The following is a 21,838-nucleotide window of genomic DNA, read 5'->3' on the forward strand; positions in this document are numbered from 1 at the left end:
TTGATAGATCAGAGGTGAATGAGGGACTTAAAGAACAGGAACTAGCCTGAGAGACTATTCCAGAGAAGGTGTGAGCCATGCTCAGTAATGTTTAGCAAGCAAACCAGTAACAGTCCAGCTTGAAATGGTCACATAATTATGGAGCCATGTCCTAGAGAGAGAAAAGAGGAGGTCTGTGGGCTTTTGAGATACAGACAGGATGGTGGGAGCCCAAAGAGGGTCCCAAGGGATGAGAGCCTGAACATGGTACATCCAGCAGCTCTGCAAGACAGAGGGTTTCTTCTCTGCGGGAAGAAACCCTGTACTCTGCTAACTTGGGGAGGCAGCCCAGGAATCAAACACTCAGTTCTTGAGTTCTTTTCCTTGTTTTTTCTCCTTCATTCTTCTACATTTGAAGCCAAGATGATGAAAGAAAAGAGCAGTATGCTATCAATCATACACAAAACTTATAAAGACTTCACATAATTTGGTGACCACACTGCCATGCAAGTTGCATTAAAAGGGTCCAATTCACTGAGTCAGCTGTAGGAAAGCCAGGTAAACACTTTAGACTCAAAGGTTGGAGCACACCGCTTTGCAATAAAAGCGAGGGGTTCCATTATGGTTGATTTATGGTTGGGCTTTGAAAAGAATGTTATTTCCAGGTAGTTCCTGCCCTCCCCCGCTTTGAGACAAGTTCTCTCTGTGTAGCCTAGGCTGTCCTGGTACACGCTTTGTAGACCAGGCTGGCCTTGAGGTCACAGAGATCAACTTGCCTCTGCCTTCTGAGTGCTGGGATTAAAGGTGGGAGCCAGCACTGCCCGTCATTTCTAGGTAGTTTTAAATGTGTGGATTTATAAGAATCACAGGATTTGGCCAAAACAGGATGAATAGAGCTGAAGATGTGACATTAGCATTACTGTTTCTTTATCTGCAGAGGAAACTATCTTGTGAGACTAAAACAATGACTTCTCAAAGAATGGGCAGACACCACTGATTTGTAAATTTTATGCTTCTTCTTGGTTTTTAGAACATTTTGGAAACAATTACATCTATAAATTAGACAAATTTGGGAATGTTTTGACACCCATCAGGTGCTTTGTTCTCTCTAGCAATTCATTGTTTGGCATGAGACAGCCAAGTTCGCTGGCTCTTCTGCAAGCAGTCTCCACAGGAAGTACACACATCATTAATAGCCCTCCTGCTTACTAAGACGCACCATGGAAAGCTGCTCCGAAGAGTTAACTGTGCACAATAGAGAATTAGGAAGATGATAATGGGGCCGAGTTAAAATCTGGCTTCAGCTCAAAACTCATCATAGCACAGGGAGGATGATGGTTTTGGAAAAATGTCCTTTGAAAGGCCATTTCCAAGACAAAAGGACTAATGGAGAGGAATAGGAGCTCTGGAAAGAGGCAAGCATGAATTTAAGCTGCTCTTTTTGAGCTGTCTTACCTTACATCTGTAGTGTGCAGTACACACAGCCCAAGCTTGCACTGTTGTGAAGTTTCACCAAAATATACAGCACATACCGACTGTGACAGTGCTCCCCCACAGAGCACTTCCCCCTTTCCATTTCCTAAACATTTGCTTAGCTTTCCATCCCTTAACTCCACGCCTACCTACTAAACTAGTCTCCAGCTGTCTCCCCTCTTTAGCACTACTTGTGTGGGAATCCCTCTAAACTTCAATGCTGAACACGCATCCAAGAATGTTAGAAATGGCAGCATACCTACCTTGACATTACATACTGATAACAGCTCTGGAGGTGTGTAGTGTGTAGCTGACTGAAATTTTTGCTTGCCTTCACTTTTCCTAGGCAAGTACTCTTTGCCAGCCGGTGCAGCCACTCCATGTTTAGATGCTGTGCTATCTTTTACTACCACACAGCTGATCCCCAGGATCTTCTCTAATCCCTGCGTCAGGAACTGCTACACTTACTCATTCTCCGTTTGCTCCCTCATTTTAATTATTTATTTAACACTTATGACTTGATATTTTCTTGTTTGAGTGTTTCTTTACTTATTGATCACGTACCATTAAATTATAACCTTTCATGTCTCATTCCCCTCAGTACTGCCAAAGTCTAGAATACTACTTGGCACACAGCATTTTTTTTTTTTTTTTTTTTTAAGATAAGGTTTCTCTGTGTAGCATTGGCTGTCTTGGACTTACTTTGTAGACCAGGCTGGCCTTGAACTCATAGAGATCCATCTGCCTCTGCCTCCCGAGTGCTGGGAGTACATAGCATTTGTAAGAGTGCTAATTATTGAATTAATGAGTTGAGAACCATTAAAGTCAGCTTTTTCTTTTTTATATTTTAGGGCAGCTTTTTCTAAGTCCCAGGCTTGCATGATATTTGTAAAAGAATGAGGGTGGTAGAGGGTAGGTGCTTAAAAAGTTAGCTGAAAGCCAGCTGTGCCGGTGAATGCCTTTAACCCCAGCACTCAGGAGCCAGACGGGCAGGGGCGGGGTGGGGTGGGGGATGTAGACCTATATCTATGTGAGTTAGAGACCAAGCTGGTCTACATAGTGAGTTCTAGGCCAGCCAGAGCCACAGCGAGACCCTGTTCAAAACAAAACAAAAACAAATAAATGAACAAAATGTGGCCTGAAACTATAAACATTAATGAACACAAGCTGACTACATTTAAAAATTCTATGTTCAGAACATTAGGCAAGCAATTGATCCATTACTAATTCAATTTTCTGATTCTGCCCCATTACCTTACACCAAAGCTATAGAATTGAAACCTACTTTGTGCTCAAACAAAACCAGCAACTCTCTTTCTGTCTGTGTATCATACCAAGAGAGAAAAAAAGTTCAGTGAAAAAATAATCCAATCTTTATTGAAGGCACAGGGTCTAATTCGCCTAAGTTGCAACAACAGAAGAAGTTGAAAGCAAAACCATAAGTACAAGGATAACCTTTCCTGCCAAGTCCCTAGCTGTCAGATCTGCAGCCTTCACCAGGCAGATCTAGCAGGGAGGGGTGAGGAAAAGAAATGAAAAGACTCTTAGAACTTTCCCAGTCATACTGTACTCATCTTCATCCTGAAATAGTACCTAATTAATTCTTTTTCTTTCTATTATTTTCTTTAATTTATTTAGGTTTTTTGAGACAGGAGTTCTCTGTGTAGTCTTGGCTGTCCTGGACTCGATTTGTAGACCAGGCTGGTCTTGAATGAGTGCTGGGATTAAAGGCGTGAGCCATCATGCCCGGCATTTTTTTTTTTGTTTTTTGAGAAAGGGGTTTTCAGTGTAGCCTTGGCTGTCTTAGACTCATTTTGTAGACCAGGCTGGCCTTGGACTCACAACGATCCTTCTACCTCTGCCTCTCAAGTGCTGGTATTAAAGGAGTGTGCTACCATGTTAGGCCTAATTAATTCTTTTTTTTTTTTTTTTTTTTTGGTTTTTGGAGACAGGGCCTCTCTGTGTATCCTTGGCTGTCCTAGAATCACTTTGTAGACCAGGCTGGCCTCGAACTCACAGCAATCCACCTGCCTCTGCCTCCCGAGTGCTGGGATTAAAGGTGTGTACCACCACGCCTGGCAGGCCTAATTAATTCTTATAGTAATTACTTAGCAAGCACTTACTGTACTAGACCTGGGAATAAAGAAGCGATCAAGACACTATTTTTTTTTATTACCCAAAGTGGTCCACTAGACCCTTCCCCAAATATTGTTGGGTATTCCTAATGGTATTGGTTATACTCTACAGCCTGATGGTAAGGCCCGATTGCTGAAGATGCCACATACTCACAGCACAGAACTAAGAGAAATCTAGTTGGCATTTAACTAGAAGCTTTATCCCTGCTGGCTGGTGTTCACAGTGTTGGAAGGTTGTGTGCATGCTACCAGAGGAGAAAATACTCATTAGCAGTCTTACCCAGCTGGGAACCCTTTGAGCAAAGATAACAACCTGCTTTCCAGATAGGCTCATGGGTGCACTAGTGGCATGGATGTTATGAGAGTACCCACGGGTGCACTAGTGGCATGGATGTTATGAGAGTACCCACGGGTGCACAGTGGCATGCATGTTATGAGAGTACCCACGGGTGCACAAGTGGCATGGATGTTATGAGAGTACCCACGGGTGCACTAGTGGCATGCATGTTATGAGAGTACCCACGGGTGCACTAGTGGCATGCATGTTATGAGAGTACCCACGGGTGCACTAGTGGCATGCATGTTATGAGAGTACCCACGGGTGCACTAGTGGCATGGATGTTATGAGAGTACCCACGGGTGCACTAGTGGCATGCATGTTATGAGAGTACCCACGGGTGCACTAGTGGCATGGATGTTATGAGAGTACCCACGGGTGCACTAGTGGCATGGATGTTATGAGAGTACCCACGGGTGCACTAGTGGCATGGATGTTATGAGAGTATCCAATCACTTTTTTAAAGCTGGATTTAAGGCCTGATCCATGAGATGAAGTCTGTACCTGACAGTTAGTGAGGAAGAACTTGAGATGGCCATGAGCCTAATGGAAAATCTACATTAGTCTGATAAATGAACATAACAAAGAAATGACTCCTAATAACATATTTCTATACCCATAGATTAGTGCACCACTCAATCCTCTTCAGAGAAGTTTTTTTTTCTGTAGATGGTAAATGCACAGGGACCCACAACTGGGCAGTGTGCAGGGAGTGACAGACTTTGGAGTATCAGTCCTAAACAAATGGGATGCCATTATCACACAATCCCCTCAAAGCTCAGAGATCTACACAGAAGAGGGTGTGGAGAGATCCTAAAGAACCAGGGTGGTGGATGATTTCTGGTAAAGTGTTCTCCAGATACAATACAGCAGTTATTATATGAACCCACAGAGACTGTGGCAGCATATACAAGACTTGCACAAGCCTAAAACAGACAGAAATTACAAAATGAAGAAGGGAAAATAGGCACAAAGTCCTGTCGCTAACCAAGAAGCTCTGGGACAGGGACAGTGGACTGATCCTGGGTATGTCAACCACACTCCAGAGCAGGCCTCATGCTCAGGAGAGGTTGGCCAATACAAATTAGACTCGTGGTTTGTTTTTGCTTTCTTAATTAGTCTGTTGGGTAGGGAGGGATAGGAGCATTTGAAAAGAGAAGAAGCATAAAAATATGATCAAAACATATTGTATGAGACTTTCAAAGAATAAATGAAACATAAAAAGCAAAACACTGTTCCTGTCCCTCAGAAGGTCATTATCCAAAGGAAATGAGGACAAATAATACTCCTAGAATACTCCCCCCACTTTGGTATACAAGAGAATAAAGTGAGCGAACACAAGACCCCCTACGACAGACCTGGGCATGGGATGTGTCCACTGACACTGTGTACACAGCAACAATGGGACTTAAGGCCCAGCACCCTTTATGATGATATTTTGTCAAGACTGTTGAAACGCAGATCCCAGGCCTGATGAACATCACACTTTGAGGCCAACAGAGCTGCTTGCAACTGACTCAAACCCCTTAGTATTACTACAATGTAAGATAACAATGTCAAGCTAAACTGTAATAACAAAAGACAAGACTTCTGCTTTTTCCCACAAAGGATTAACTGCTATGAGGATTTCCCCTCCTGCCATAAACAACCAGAAACAGGACAAAATATATGAAACAACAGTTTTCAATTACTGCACAACAAGAAGTATAGGACTATTAAACTAGAGGAGAGGGAAATGAATGAGCTAATACCTACAATTGCCGTAGCGCACTGCCCAAAGCAGTCTAGACTGCAGGACAGGAAGGGCAACCCAAATAAACCCAAGTGAGTTGAAGAGTAACAGACTGAAAGGTGGGAGAGGAGGCAGCTGCAACTGTGTACAAAGCACCAGAGTGTGAGAGTAACAGGGAGACAGTTATAGAGGTCATAAGGGAGTTTTTTCTTGTGTCTTCCTTGCAAACATGAGAAGAAACTCACCAAAGCTGCAAGGCTGGAGGCCAAAAGATTCCTAACTAACCCAGACGGCTGGACTAGCTAGCTCCTGGGATGCTCATAACACGTGCAGCACTGCTACATGTCAGAATAGAACTATTCCAAAATAGATGTCATCACCCCAGCGGAAATGAATGAAGTTAACCACGAAGTAGCTCAACTAGAAGAACCACATCTCAAATCACGACCAAACACTACACAAAATAAAATTCACAGTATCTGATACCCAGTTTAAAAAAAGGCAATGTAAGAATAATATATGATCCATAAAAAGAAAAATAAATCAGTAGAAAATGTAGAAATTACTTTAGTATACAAAGACTTAAAATGACTTCTTATAAAACTTATAAATAGTATCAAAGTTAGAGGAAAGCATAAGCTTAATGAGAAAGTAGAAGATATAAAAAAGACCAAAAGTCAGAGTAATGGCTCAGTTTGTACTATTAGCTATTTAGGAAGCTGAGGCAGGGGGACTGCTGGAGCCTAGGAACTCATGGTAAGTGCAGGCAACAAAGTGAAACCCTGACTTACATATACACACACACATACACACACGCACACATGCACACACACACACACACGCACACACACACACACATACACACACACACACACACAGGTGGGGAAGGGAGGGGGAGAGAGGGATTTCTAAAATATCTGAATAAAAAGGCACAGCATTGGGGCTGGGCAGTGGTGGCTCAGGCCTTTATCCAAGCATCTGAAAGCGAAAGGGAGGAAGATCTTTGCATTTGAGGCCAGCTTGGTCTATAGGGCAAGTTCCAGGACAGCCAGGGTTACATAGAAGAAACTCTGTCTCAAAGAAACCTAAGAGAAGAGGAGGAGGAGGGGGGGGAGGAAGAAGAGGAAAAAGAGGAAGAGCAGGAGGAAGAAGAGGAGAAAGAGGAAGAAGAAGAGGAAGAGGAGGAGAAAGAGGAAGAGGAGGAGGAAGAAGAAGAAGAAAAAGAAGAACAACAACATTGATAGATTAAATATTGTAGAAAAATCTGTGAACTTCACATAAAACTATAGAAATGAGTGAAATTGAAGGGGGGGGGGGAGGAGAAAAAAAAGAATCCCAAACCAAAAAATGGCACAATTAAGCTTGCAGGCCAAGAGGGTTAGAGTATGTAACTGTAGTTTGGGGATGAAATTGAGACACAGACTGTGGTTGTTCAGAAATATACATTAGTGATAGTCTTAAGAATCCTGGAATTCTGGTTTCTTAAAAAAAAACCACAGAAATAAGAATATGCTTTTTGTTTTTTTAAATTTTATTTACCTTATTTTATGTGCACTGGTGTCTTGCCTACATATATGTTTATGTGAGAATGTCAGATCTTGGAGTTACAGACAGTGGTGAGCTGCCATGTGGGTGCTGGGATTTGAGCAGTCAGTGACCTTAACCACTGAGCCATCGCTCCAGCAATCCCAGGTGTAGGGATGTGGGACTGCCTCAGACTGTCCACAGCAGCTGACCATGATTTACCTCCTGCTCTAGCAGAAGCATGGTTCTGCCAGCTGTAGATAGTTTATACTGTAGTGTGATGTGTGGAATTCTGGGAATTTCTCAGAGGGTACATAAATGCTAGGGCCCCAAGAGGCAGGATTAGGAGTTATCCGTAATTCAGGGAGGTTGTTGCCGTTTGTTAGTAGCTGTGGTCAAAGAAGAAACTAAAGGAAAGAAATTAGATTCAGGAATTTTCCTAATTCCTCTCTCCCCTTTATCTTTGCTTCTCTCCTATCTAGTGTTAGGGGTGAAACTGGTGGTGGTGGTGGTGGTGGATAAAGGGTGGAAAAAAGAAGAACCCACAAAGTAGCAAAGACCAGCTACAGTACAAAGTGGGAAAGGCCTGATGGTGTACACCTTTAATTCCAGTGCTAGGGAGACAGAGGCAGGTAGATGTCTGTGAGTTCAAGGCTAGCCCAGTCTACATGTGAGTTCAAAGACAGCCAGAGCTACAGTAAGACTGTCTCAACCAAGACAAAGAAACAAAAAACAAAAAAACAAAAACAAAAAAACCCCCCCAAAACAAACAAACAAACAAAAAAACAAAAAGAAAAAGAAAAAGAAGCCTTGAAGATGCCCATTTTAAACAGATAGAGCAACAATAAAAAATAAAGGCTGTTGATAAACCCATGAAGATAAAAGACAGACTCATTTAAAATATTTAATTAGAGCCGAATAAGTTGCCCCATGTCTACAATCCCAGCTACACAGAAGCAAGGGCAGGAAGAGTTTAAGGTCACAGCCAGGATGGACTGTACAGAGGAGCGTAGTTGTCTGAAAACAACCAACCAAACAACAGACCAATAAAAAAAAATCATTACTACTGGTTTTAACCTAATAAATTAAAACACGTGTAGGCTTCAATCTAAACAAAAAGATGTGAAAAAAGGCAAATAAGAACAAAGATCAAGTGGGCAAGGACACATGGACATTGCAGATTGAGACCCGAATATATGGGTAGTCAAACTCAACACCTGAAACTCTTTTTCCATAGCAGGAAACAGTGGCTGATAAACAAGCCTAATCCTAGCTTTATGCTGCACGCAGAAGAACGCATGGCCTCGCCTCCAGAAACTGTGAACATAGAAGGCTTCACAGTGAGAATTAGGCTGCTGTTATCTAAGAGAGCCTCAGTGTAAACCCAAGGGTTTATAGAACTGGGAAAGAGTCAGTCAGAAGGAAATCTCTTCATAGAATTCTTAGAGATTACAATGCGCCTGTATCTCTCAAGACCTATATCATTGCTGACATCCTGAATTCAACTCAGTGAGACCCATGCGAGACATAGAAAGTATAAAACTATAATAAAATACATTTATATTTTAAGGTATCAAGTTACTGACAGAGCATAAATAAGAAATTCATGTCTTAGCAGAGGCAGGCAGATCTTTGTGAGTTCAAGGCCAGCCTGTTCTATAGAGTGAGTTCTAGGACAGTCAGGGCTACACAGAGAAATCCTGTCACAAAAAAACCAAACCAAACCAAACAAACCAACCCAAGCAAACAAACAAAAATACGTGTGCTCTATAAATAACTGATTTTAAATATAAAGGCACATTTATTAACATAATAAAAGAATGCTAGGGTGGTGAGATGGCTTGTTGGTAAGGGTGCCAAGCTTGATAACCTAAGGTTGATCCCTGGAACCCTCATAGTTGAAGAAGAACTGACTCCTGCAAGTTGCCCTCTGATTTCCATGTGAACACGGTGGTAGATCCACCTCACCCCCAAATAAATACACGTAATAAGAAAACTCAAGATATCATCAGATAGAACTTTCAGAGAAAAGAAATTTACTACAGATCATGAGGGTCATTTTGTAGTAATAAAAAGGAAAATTCATCAAAGGAATACCATAATTTCAAATATTTATGCATCCCACAGGAACTTTTAAATATTCAGTGCAAAAATTGTTAGACCCGAACAGAGACAGAGAATTAGGACAAAGCTGTAATTATTAAGATTTTAGTGTTTTTCTCGTGCCAATTCACAAAACAGATGGATAAAAGAAATTATACAACTAACCAGTAAGACTATAGATTATTAGAAAGTCAATCAGCCCAGTGGTGGTGGCTCTGCCTTGCCCTCTGGAGGCAGAGGCATGCAGATCTCTGAGTTACAGGTCGGCCTGTTCTACAAAGTGAGTCCAGGACAGTTAGGGCAAACCCTTTCTCAGGAGGGAAAAAAACCCCAAACCAAACCAAACTAACCAACCGAACAAAAATCACTGAATATATTCTATGAACATAATGGAATAAAATCATACTCAATAACAGAATAAAGAGCACCTTCAAATATTTGAAAACTAAGCATTATGCTTCAAAGGAATTGGCTCAAATGAAAATCAGTAGGATGTAGCTGGACATAGTGGGATTGCCAGCACTCGGGGAGGCAGAGGCAGGCAGATCTTTGTGAGTTTGAGGCCAGCCTGGTCTACAAAGTGAGTCCAGGTCTGCCAAGCCTACACAGGGAAACCCTGTCTTGAAAAACAAAAACAGCAACAGAAAAAGAAAATCAGTAGGACGATAAAGAGATTTTTCTGGTTGTCCTGTCAAACAGCCCTCTGGGTACTCATGTTTATGCCCACAGACCTGAACCGTTCCTAACTTTGGTTAAAGAAGCCTCTTTTGCCACGGGAAGCAGTTAATGCACTGGCTCAAAACTGATCCAAGTACTGAGAATGAGTAGCCATTAAGTGCTTATCCCTACACGGACATCTGTATCAAGTCTTCAATCCCTAGGGCCCGGAGGGTACAGAGCAGTGCTGTCTGTTGGACATGACACGGCCAGTGGACGCATACACTCACAGCAGCCATGGCTACCTGCACAATAAGCCAATCAAAACTCAAGTAAAGACTGGGGTGAGACTTAAGAAACCCACCCAAGCCAGTCAGCTTATTATTATTACCAGGTGATGGCCCCTGGGGAAGATAGTAGTTGACTTTTAGAGGGTCTGCTATTAGATTTGCAAGCTCCAATTAATGGCTCCACCCACGAGGATATGGGCAGGCGGCACTGCCTGGGCTTAGTGGGCTACTCAAAAAAGTAAGAAAAAGGGCATGCTGGATGGGGTCTGAAGAGAGCTGTCATCTGAGTGGAGGGTGGATACAGAAATACACCATATATACATGTTACAAGATCCTTAAAGAATAAATAAAGTATTATTAAAATATTTTTAATTGAATAACAGTATAAATACATGATAAAAGAAGGTCTAAAGATCTAAACGAGCAATACATTCATCTGAAAACAAGACTTAAAAAGAGAAAGCAAAGTGAACTGAAGAAAGACTGTACTTAGTAAAATAAAAATAAAAATAAATCGTCAAAATGAAAGCTTTGCAGTAAAACACTACAGCTAGAATGGTGATGAGGAGAGAAAAAAATAGGGCTCAATGACCAGCATCAGGATATCATGGCAGAGACAATAGGTACACTGATAGCAGGCAGATGCTATAGATAGACCTATAGGCAGGTCAATATAGACAGACGATTCACACAATGGATACCAGGCAGAGACTATAAACAATCTTAGGACAACAGTGTCAAACTCAATGATCTCCTAAGCTAAATTCACCTACTCTTTTGTTTGGGGCTAGGGGAGGAGAAATACAAGGGACTGATAGCTTAATTCTAAAATTTCTATGAAAAGGCAAAAATCTCATAGTTATAATAAGTTTAGAAGAATATTTTTTAAAGGTTTATTTATTTGTTTTATGTATATGAGTGCTCTGTTTTCATGTACACCAGAAGAGGGAATGGGATTCCATTACAGATGGTTTTGAGCCACCATGTGGTTGCTGGGAATTGAACTCCAGGACCTAAGAGGACAGTATTAAAGGACTGCACTACAGCATTTAAGGCCAGTGTAAAACTAAGACATGGTTTAGTACAAATAAGTAACAGGTAAAGGTTGCAGAACAAGCAAATATTTGTTTTAAAAGAATGTTTGATTCCTAGAACATAGGTAAAAATTAAATTGAAATGCATTATAGATTTAAAATGAGAGCCAAACTGATGATACTTTTGGAATAAAATGGGAAATCTTTATGTCTTCAGGCTAAAGAAGTATTGGATTTCTTAAAAATAGAAACTTTTCCTTTTTAGATGATATTGTTAGGAAAACACAAAGACATGTCATGGGCTGAAATTATTTTAGAATCTTATTTGATTAAGAATCTGTATCCAGGGCTGGAGAGAGGGCTCAGAGGTTAAGACCGCTGTCTGCTCTTCCAGAGGTCCTGAGTTCAATTCCCAGCATCCACATGGTGGCTCACAACTATCTGTAATGTGATATAATGCCCTCTTCTGGCCTGCAGCTGTACACACAGGCAGAACATTGTATGCATAGTAAATAAACAAATCTTAAACAAAGCAAAACATTCAGTTAAAAAAAAAACAGTAAAATATTTTAACAAAAACTTCATGAAGAAAATGTAGTTACTGTTTGGATCTAAAATGTTCCCAAGGGTTAAGTGCAGCTTCATTCCACTGCACGTGACGGGATGCTGAGGGTGGGGACCTCATCAGTGGACTGTCACCGAGGACTTATTAACACACTAGTAGGGCAGGGTACGGCTGAAGGAGTAGGTTACTGAGGTGTGTCTCTGACTGACTTCAAACTGTTCTTTTGTTCTCTCTGCTTCTTGGTCACCATGAGGTCAGCAACTTTTCCGGTCCAACGCCTCCTGCCAACAGGCCCGAAGTGAGGGGACACGAGACCACTAACGAAAGTCTCTGAAACTGTGGACCAAATATCAACAGCCCTTTCTGCATGGTGACTTCTCCCAAGTATTCTGCTGCAGCAACAGAATACTAACACAATACACGAATAAGAAATAAGCATAGAAATATCCTCAAATTACTCACTGGTGATACAGAAGTCAAGACCCCAGAGAGCTGCCATTTTATATACACTGCAATGGCTCGACCTGAAAACAATCACTGTAAGTGTACAGATGAGGAACGGCTGGAAACTCTCTACATTGTTGGAGCAAACCACTGTAGTCACACTGGGAGATGATGTCTCGACATAGTAAAACTGACAGTGTACAACCCAGAAATCCTATCCTAGGTATTATCCAAAGGAACTACGAAGGACTGTCATTGAAGACTGGTGCATGATGTCATGGTGGTTATGCTCAACACAGTCAAGGAATGAAAACAGTCCTACAGCCATCAGATGATCTGTGGATGAATGCAGTGTGGTTACCAAGGAAGCTACAGCACTCAGAAAAGGAAGGATAAATGAACTGATTTAAAAACAACACGGGAGGCTGGAGAGATGGCTCAGAGGTTAAGAGGTCCTGAGTTCAATTCCCAGCAACTACATGGTGGCTCACAATCATCTACAATGTGATCTGATGCCCTCTTCTGGCCTGCAGGTGTACATGCAGGCAGGGCACTATATACATAATAAATAAATAGATCTTAAAACAAAACAAAACAAAAAACCAAAAAACAACACAGATGATTCTCAAAGGCACTATGTTAAATGAAAGAAACAAGATACCAATGACTTCCTATTTTCAGAGTCCATGCATAAAGATTCTAGAAAGAGAAAGACAGTAGTTTCCTTGCAGTCAGGTTAAGAACAAGTAATAACTTTGATGGAGACATATTGGAGCTTTGTGTAGTGATGCAAATACTTTACACGCTGTGTGTCTCATTAATATATATGTATTTGTTAGAACTTTTTGGACCTTGGTGGTATTTAAACTGTTATCTCAAAACTGAAAAAAATTACCAAAAGATTAAAGTCTATTTTCCACTCGCATCTAATAGCTTGTAAAATAATCTTTCAGTTGCACTGATAACATTTCTTTTCCCCTCATAGGACAAGACTCTCAATGAACACAAACATGAGGAGAGGGACACCCTGTGTCTCCTGCGGGAGCAGCGTTCTCTCGGCCTTACCCACAGTGCTGAGTCCCTCTGAGAGCGATGTGAGAACATACAGGAGCACAGGGGGCTCTAGGTTGGTGAGGAAGCTCATGTGGTCCTGGGTGAGACACTCCAGGAGTGGGTAGTAGGACTGGCTCAGCTTCCGGTACTGCTGTACAGAGAGAGAGAGGGAGAAAATGTCAAGCCATGTGGACATGGCATCTCAGTCTGCTAATATTTGTACAAGGCCAGCTAAATTATTGTTTGGTAAATGATTTGCTATTGATCACATTCTAAGGAGAAGGGACAATGTATGAGACAATACCTGGGAAATCGCAAATGTAATGTAAAGCAACGTCAAGGCCTAAGACTCATGGCAAGTAAACCCAGCGCAGTATGACAGCTAGTGAGATGAGAACATCTCCGTGGGTATGCTTACTCAACATGAGGTTTTCCAGTCCACATTCTAGACCCACTCAACAAAAAACTCTGAAGTGAGGCCTTGAAATATGTATTTTTTTCATATGTGATAAATACAGTCTTATGTACCCCTTGGGTTTGAGAACTATTCATGATTTTTGTGGTGGACCACAACTGTAGTGAAAAGTCCCATCAATAAGGCTGCTGAGCATGGCAGCTGACTTCTGCTTTGTGGTTTCTGTCATGCAGGCAGAACATTCACTCTGCTACAAGGAGGCTTCACAGCCTGCTTGGGCACTGTGCTCCAGGCCACTGTAAGCTCAGGACCATTTCTCAGCCAAGCTCTCCGGGTCATTCATGGAACTTCTGGGTGGGAATGGGTGGAAAAGTCTCAATTACCCCAATGCTGAGAACACATTGAGCGTACAGTGGCTCGGTATAAACTGGCAGACATGTTTTAAAGAAGCTCTGCTGAGACAGCCAAAGAAGCCGTGTTTCCAACGAGCATCCCAGACAGTTCCGAAAGGTTTCAAAGCTTAAAGATCACTGACATACATCACAAAAGCTCACATCAGTATAGAAAGGGGGCCGAGAAATCACATTTAAAGCCCACTCATTAAAAAAAAGTTTGGCCCAGAGAAGAAAGGAGGTGACTGACTCCAGGTAAATGACTAAATGAATAGCATTTAATATATCAGGTTGCTCAACTTTCAGTTTAATGCTGTCTGCCACACCCAAATTCTAATACAAAAGAAGATCAAACAGCAAGAAGCTAAATGGGGGAATGAAAGGAGGGGAAATTTTGCTCCCAATCCTGTATTTCCCTTTTTGGATCAAGAATATGGCTGAAAGCGATTTACTAACCTTACCAAATCTGCTTTTCGTCTGATGAAGTGATAGCACTTTGGATGACCAAGTGGTTAGAGTGGCAGCTGGGACACTGTTAGCCTGTGTGTTGAATTATGTAAGTAATCACTATAGCTGTCCAGGTCTGGTTAAATCTGGAGCAAGCATGCTGTGCTAAAATATAAGACCCTGGGCCTGTGGTGTTGGCACTTCCCACTGCACATGAAGAGCCCCATGGCACTGTGGTGCTTACCAGCAAGTCACTGTGAGACACCGACAGCAGCATTTTGATAAAGGCCTGGAGTACATTGTCAAAATGGTTGTCCCCGTACAACTTGAAGACGCCAAAGCTGACATAATTTCCACATAAGGCAGACTTGAGAGCTGAATAGCAGATGGAGATGCCCTTGAGTTTCATTGGATAAATCTGATCTTTTGAGAGACTCCCAAGAGACAAGATCTGATTTCCTGTGGTAGGGTAAGGCCAGAAAGAAAGTGGTATAAAGAGATGTAATTCCAAGAGGTGTGAGACACACTGACATCTTCACTTTGCAGCTAACGTTAACTTTCCTTCAGTATTTCTCCAAAATTGAACCATTGCTCAAAATATAAATATACAGGTCATATAAATATAAATATAAATATACAAGGTCATATAAATATACAAGGTCATATAAATATAAAATATAAATATACAAGGTCATTTATTTGGGAAGAATGATGAGTCCAAAGAAAAATCAATCCAGGGTGCCGGGGAAAGCTCGTGTTTCCAGGGTGCCGGGGAAGGCCCGTGTTTTGATTTGGATGGCGATTACACCAATACGCACAAAAACATGAAGAAAACCACGCGCTACACATACCCATTCAGATTAGTCTTTATACTTTAATGTAAATGTTAGCCCTTAAATAAACATTTTTATTAAAAAAAAAAAAAAAAAGGTCCGGTAAGGGGTGGTGAGATGTCTCAGTGCTCAAAGACACCTGCTGCTGAGTATGGTGGCCTGAAACCCATCCCTGTACGGTGGAGGGTGAGACTGCAGTGCCTTAAGTTGTCCTCTGACTTACACACGTGCTGTGGCTCATGTGTGCATACACACAAATATACATACACAGAACTGCACATTAAGTGCATAAATGCTAAAAAATAAAAAAGAGAACTGAGTTAGCAAAACATTCAGAGGGAGGGAGGGAGGGAGGGAGGAAGAAAGGGAGGGAGGGAGGGGGAGGAGAGAGAGAGAGAGAGAGAGAGAGAGAGAGAGAGAGAGAGAGAGAGAGAGAGAGAGGAGAGGAGAGAGAGAGAGGGAGAGAGAGAGAGGAGAGGAGAGAGAGAGAGCGAGGAGGAGAGGAGAGGGAGAGAGAGAGAGAGAGAGAGAGAGAGAGAGAGAGAGAGAGAGAGAGAGAGAGAGAGAGAATATGAAGAACTAGGTAAGCGGCATCCCAGCATATTAGGGGAGACAGGCACAAAATCCCTCCATTACCTGAGCAGCTATAGCACTGAGAATTTCTGGGAGAGGGTAAGTGTTAGGATCCCTTGTAGGCCAACAACATGCCAGGGCAGGCGCCAGCCACTCCCTGAGTGCCTGGGCAACACAAACTAAATTCAATGGAGAAGAAGAAATCTCAGCTTGACTGGGGAGAGATGGTAGTAATGGGAGTTGAGGGGGTGAATATACTCAAAATATGTTATATAAAATAAAATTCTCAAAGAATTATTTTTAAACATTACTAAAAATATTCTTCTTGTAGGTTTCTAGGACCCTTTGGGTCCTTCTATTTCCCTATCTCCTACATTTCTCTTACCTAGAGTCCCAGTAGGATGTCCTCACATCTATCCCAATCTCCTGGAAAGTGGAGACTTTCATGGGACATGCCTTTTGGGCTAGTGCCCAATTATAAGTGAGTATATACCATGTGAGTCTTTCTGCTTCTGGGTTAACTCACTCAGTATGATCATTTCTAGTTTCACCCATTTGTCTACAAGTTGCGGGATTTCTTTGTTTTTAATAGCTGAGTAGTATTCCATAGTGTAAGAGGGGAATAGGGTGAAAGCAGGAGGGAAGAATGGGAAGATACCAGTGATGGTATAACAATTGAGTTGTAATCTGAATAAATTAATTAAATAAAAAAATTACTAAAAATAACCAGCTTAGTCAAGGAAGAAAGAAAGAAAGCCTAAGATGCAAATGACTATTTGGGTGAAGTCTTAATTTCCAATGTGAACTTAATTAATCTTAGGTTACTTTATTTTTAGGAGCCTTACAGATTTGGAATTAGATGAGACACACAGAAATCACTGGCATTACACAAAATAATCAAGGCTTTTTTCCCTTTAGGTTTTAGAAGATCTTGAGATGGTTAGTTTAAAAGCTCTACCGAAGTTCTAGGTTGTGATGGCTAACCTTGGTTGTCAACTTGACCACATCTAAAACCCAAGTTGACGTGCATGCCAGGGAGGGATTTTCTAGGTTAGATCATTTGAGGTTGAAGACCTGCCCTGAGTCTGGGCCACACCTTCTGGTGGCAGCCCATGTAACAGGACACAGAAGAAGGAGGCTTTTGCTTTTTACTCTTGCTGGCAACTTCATCTATCCTGTAACTGGGACATTCTTTTTGGTCATATCAGAAGCTGCTTCTGTAGGTTTCCAACACCGACTGAACACTAGCAGCTCTCTAGGAATCCTCTAGGACCCCAGTGCCAGACTGGAACTGCTGAGACATCCAGTCTCATAGACTGAACAAATACACAATTTTTGATCTACCCATTGGGAGAGAGTCATTGTTGGACTACCTGAACTACAGCCTGTAAGCCATTCCAATAAATCCCCTTTTAATTTTTATTATTCTATCAAGTTCTGGTCCTTTATTTTATTTATTTAATTTATTTTGAGACAAGGTCTCCATGTTGTCCTGGAACTCATTATATGACAAGGCTAGGCTTAAACTCACAGAGATGTGGCTGCCTTTGTCTCTTGTGTGTTGAGGGTAAAGTGTGTACTGCTATGTCCAGTCATTTTTTGTTCTTTTTTTTTTTTGAGACAGGAGTCTTTCTATATAGCCATGGCTGTCCTGGAACTTGGCTTTTTGGTATGACAACTAGGCTGGTTTTGAACTCAAGACCACCTGCCTCTGCCTTCGAAGTATGCACCACCACTCTTTGCAGTTCTGTTCCTTTAGAGAACCCTGACAAATACATATGCTGACCATTAACAAGACAAAGAACTATTTACCTAATCACTTTAACATTTTAGTAGTATTTAGGATTTATATTAAAAAATTTCTGTCTCTGAAATGTATTCTGAAAGTGTGCAGCTAGCCAGTACCTAGGAATTCTTTAAAAAATAGATAACACTCTTTATTAGCTCTTTTTACTGTTCAAATGAGTTCTGTTTGTAAAACTGAAACTAAATCCAATTTCTAAAATTTGGACGTACAATATAGTTTATTTGGTGTCAACTTGGCAGAACCAGTCACCCAGTATGGCTGTGGGTACACGTGGCCCCAAGAGCACTCTGTAAGCTGGAGGAGGAGGAAGGGAAGTATCTGCAAGGCTCTCTGAAAGCGGTGAGAGCCATGGTGGAGACCGACTGCTGGGCTCCAGCTGGTCTTGCTCTTCCCTGCTTCTTGCTCAGAACCACCAACCCTGCTAATGACCTCAAGCCTGCAACCAAATGCTTAGCAGGAGGCAGCGCTTCTTCGCCACACCGGTCAGTTTCTTCCCAGACCACATTGCTTTAGATCCTGCTCTGGCTCCCTGATGTGCCCAGTGTTTAGACTGCCTTGATGGTCCAACATGTTCATACCTGCCATTGTTTCAGGAGGGCTAGCCAGTGGTCCCCCACTCTCAATCTTCAGCTTTTCCTTTGGACCTACTTCCTCCTCTCAACCATGGGCACATAAGATTCAGTGTTCCTTTTCTTTAATTTCTCCTGACTCTAGCTGCTGTATACTGGGATCACAGGTCTGCACCTTTATGTCCACTTTATAAGATGCTGGGGATCAAATCCAGGACTTAGAGCATCCTAGGCAAGCACCCTACCAACTCCCACTTGATAGGTGTATCAGGGTAACTACACGTGTTAAAAAGAGATTAAAAAGGACCAATACTCCGAGTGGACTGTGAAATAGAACTAGTTGGGACAGAGTTTTCCCTAAGCCTGTTACTAAAACACTGACTGCCATTGCTCTCTTACGGCTTTAGATATCCATGAGGCTTTGCCTGTAATTGAGACATCTGAGAAACAAAGTTTTGTCTGGAAAGTGGAAGTCTATGTTGGAACTTAGAAGCACATCTTGTACCCTTTCTTGACCTCATTCTAATTCAACTTAGAGACAGAAACTGTAGCTCCACAAAGACTGAATGCAATATGATAGTATTTACTTAACAGCTACTGATAAACACATGAAGAAAAGCAATCTTTGTTCTGAGGACTTTCATTGTGGGGGTGAAGAGAATTGTGATTGACTCCATAAAATGTAACAAAATACTATCAGAGTAGTGACTAATGATGCTGTAACAACAGAAGAGACAAATCCTGTTTAGGTAGAAGGCAATAGGTGAGACTTCTTAGAACAGGCTGTTCGAAGGGCTGATTGCATTTCCCAGGTGGCCTCAGAAGATGTGGTATGTTCTGGGTAGATTAAGAGCAAAGGCTTGGGAGTCTAAGAAATATCGTCCTGCCTTGTCTCAAATAAACATAAATCAAGGTCACATCCCCACCCTCTCTTTTCCAAAGAAGAAAACACTATAGGTAGAAGGCGGAAAGAGCTAGGGTAATTCTGGAGGCAAGACGGTGCTCACACATTTTGTGTTTGCTGGGGGCCAGAGACAAAGAGAAGGAACCCAAGGGTATCTTTTATAGTTATCCTTACGGGAGAGGGAAAGAGCTATGTGTACCTTCATGGCTGCCCGGTCCTTTCGTGAGGCCTTCCCTGCTCTCCTCTTCCCTCAGTATAACTGGTCTTTTCTGCTTTCCTAACACCTCTGCACTTTGCAGCAAAGGTCTGGTAGACAGCCTAGAGACTGCGGCGGGAGACTGCGACGGGACTCAATCATCCACCACCCAGGTGATTCAGGAGCCTAATCTTTTTTGCTAGGCTAAAGTTGCAATATTGGCATACTTGCCTTTTGTCTGAATTAATTCATTAACTCAGTATTATGGCTTTAAAAAAGCATAATTAATACATCTGAATTAGGGAACTGTCTTATGTTATAGTCAAGTGTCGCAGAATTCTATGGTTGCTATTAAAGACTATGAAAGGGAAATCTTGGTTAAATCATTATTTTTTCACTCCAGTTTAATTTTCTCCAGTATGTATTACTCAGGAATACTGTCCAAAATTGGAGACTGTGCCTTTGAAAGGCCTAAAGTCTAGTAATTAGAGTCACATAATTATACAGATCATCTGCGTCTCTTTGATACTGTTTTTACTTTGCTTGTTGGGCCCCAAGCCTGTCTAGCTCTAATCTGAGAGGGAGCTTTACACTACAGCACTGCAGTGGTGGGAGGCAATGGCTCTGCCAGGCTGGCAGCCACTCAAGCCAGTAATAGCTGCTTCTTTGCTGCTACTGCAGCAGCACCAAAGGAAGTGAGACTTTCCCTAAATGAAAGACTGTCCAAGCCTAGAACCCAAACAAGCCCCTAACTACACTGGCTCACTGACTACATCTGTTATAACTAACAGTAGGGGCAAAGCCCCTGTCCTTAACACTGGGCCTGGCTAGGTGGATGTCAAAGCTATATAGGGCCGAGGAGAAGAGAATGCCATCAGCTCAATAGCTAGTTCACTCAAATGCTTGCTACTTGGTTATCTGGGTACATTATCACTCTCTGAAAGTCACTGTTTCCTTATCAATAAAATGAAGATAACAACACCTATAACTCCCAAGGCTCTTACGTGGAGTAAAGGAGGCAGCATATGCAAAGTGCTTACCAACGCTAAGTGGCACAGTGCCCAATAAACGTGAGGTATGATATTACAGAGTCCACTTGTTCTCTAGTTTGAGAGCCTGTGGAGGGGCTGCGATGTGGAAAAGAGCAGACAAAGCTAGGCATGTACAATACAAAGTGTCACTTCCCTCTAATCCTTCCATTGACACAGTTCGTGGTAGAGCCAACACTGCACTGTTTGCCTGCTCTCTGGCCCTTCTCTACACAGTCAGCTGGAATGGGCTTAGCTGTCTGCTCATGTCCTGCCTGTTCTCTGTGCTAGAGTTGGAAGTGGGGTGTGTGTGAGCGGTGGGGGCGGAGGGGGGGGAAGGAAGGTGCAGGGGGTAAGATATCTCTCACTAACAGCTTGTACCAGTATGGATAGCCTTGCTTCCTGGCTTAGACAACAACCCAATGCACTGGTTCATCTTTTCTTTTTCCCTTTCCTCTTTAAAACTTTAAGGCATTTTATATTTAGCAGACAGCTCTATAGCAGAAGTCTTTCTTAGTGGCGTGGCTGAACAGTGTGAAAGACTGCAACCAAGATGGTGGAGCAGAACAGTTGTGGTAGAGAACTGCTCATTTCCAGTGCTCAGGTCACAGAACCTATTCTTGCCTCTGCAGACCACCCAGCATCCCCGGACTGAAGAGCTCTGCAATGGAAATACTAGAGATGGACACAGTGCTGGTAAGGATATGGAAAATTAAGCAAGTTGTTAGGACCATAAAATAAGCAGAATGTTTTTTACAGAGGATTGCTACTGTCTAGTAAAAATGTATCATCTCCATCTGGGACTCCCTCCTGAATCCTAAAGATCCGCCATCATCCTCATCCTTCCTTCTACTGGCACCGAACTCACATCATCGCATGCACTTCAGCAAGTCAGTTCCTCAGCCAGGTCAATCAGTCTTAGCTCTTCTGTGCTTGAGGCAGAAGAAACAACATCTTCGCCCTTCTCTCCTAAGCAATCATTTCCCTTTTGCTATTAGATCATTATAATCAAAATAAAACATGCTAAGATTTCTTCCACTTGAAAAGAGAAAGCAGCGCAAACCCTCCATGGCCGCTGCTGGAGAACGTCCCTTTCGCAGCACAACTCCTCAGAAAAGAACGGCCTGTCCCAAACATGTCTGCATTTCTCCTCCTAGCTGTACTAATAGCTTCGGACCCTGGTGACTACCTCAGCTTTCCTGTCCTCAGGCCTGCCAGTCTTCTCCCTCTTCCATCAGTGCTGGTTGCAAGCACCTGTCTATGCTGACTCCCCCTTCCCTTTACCTCCCACACTAGGGCTTAAACCCAAGCTTTCTATATTCATATTCCCTTTTCCTGTCTCCACCAG

General features: G+C 42.2%; 1 protein-coding gene across 2 annotated transcripts in view; it reads right to left on the reverse strand.

Moving 5' to 3' along the window:
- The window catches only part of Ranbp17 (RAN binding protein 17), a 304,243-nt gene that overhangs the window by 30,969 nt on the left and 251,436 nt on the right, over positions 1-21,838 (reverse strand). For both annotated transcript variants that reach the window (XM_051167333.1, XM_051167332.1), the window contains 2 exons: positions 14,825-15,039; positions 13,339-13,477 (listed from right to left, as the gene is read on the reverse strand). In XM_051167333.1, the coding sequence (XP_051023290.1) occupies positions 13,339-13,477; positions 14,825-15,039 (354 nt within the window). The remainder of the gene's footprint in view (positions 1-13,338; positions 13,478-14,824; positions 15,040-21,838) is intronic.

This window comes from Acomys russatus, chromosome 25 (assembly GCF_903995435.1).
Source record: "Acomys russatus chromosome 25, mAcoRus1.1, whole genome shotgun sequence".
Classification (NCBI taxonomy): Eukaryota; Metazoa; Chordata; class Mammalia; order Rodentia; family Muridae; genus Acomys; species Acomys russatus.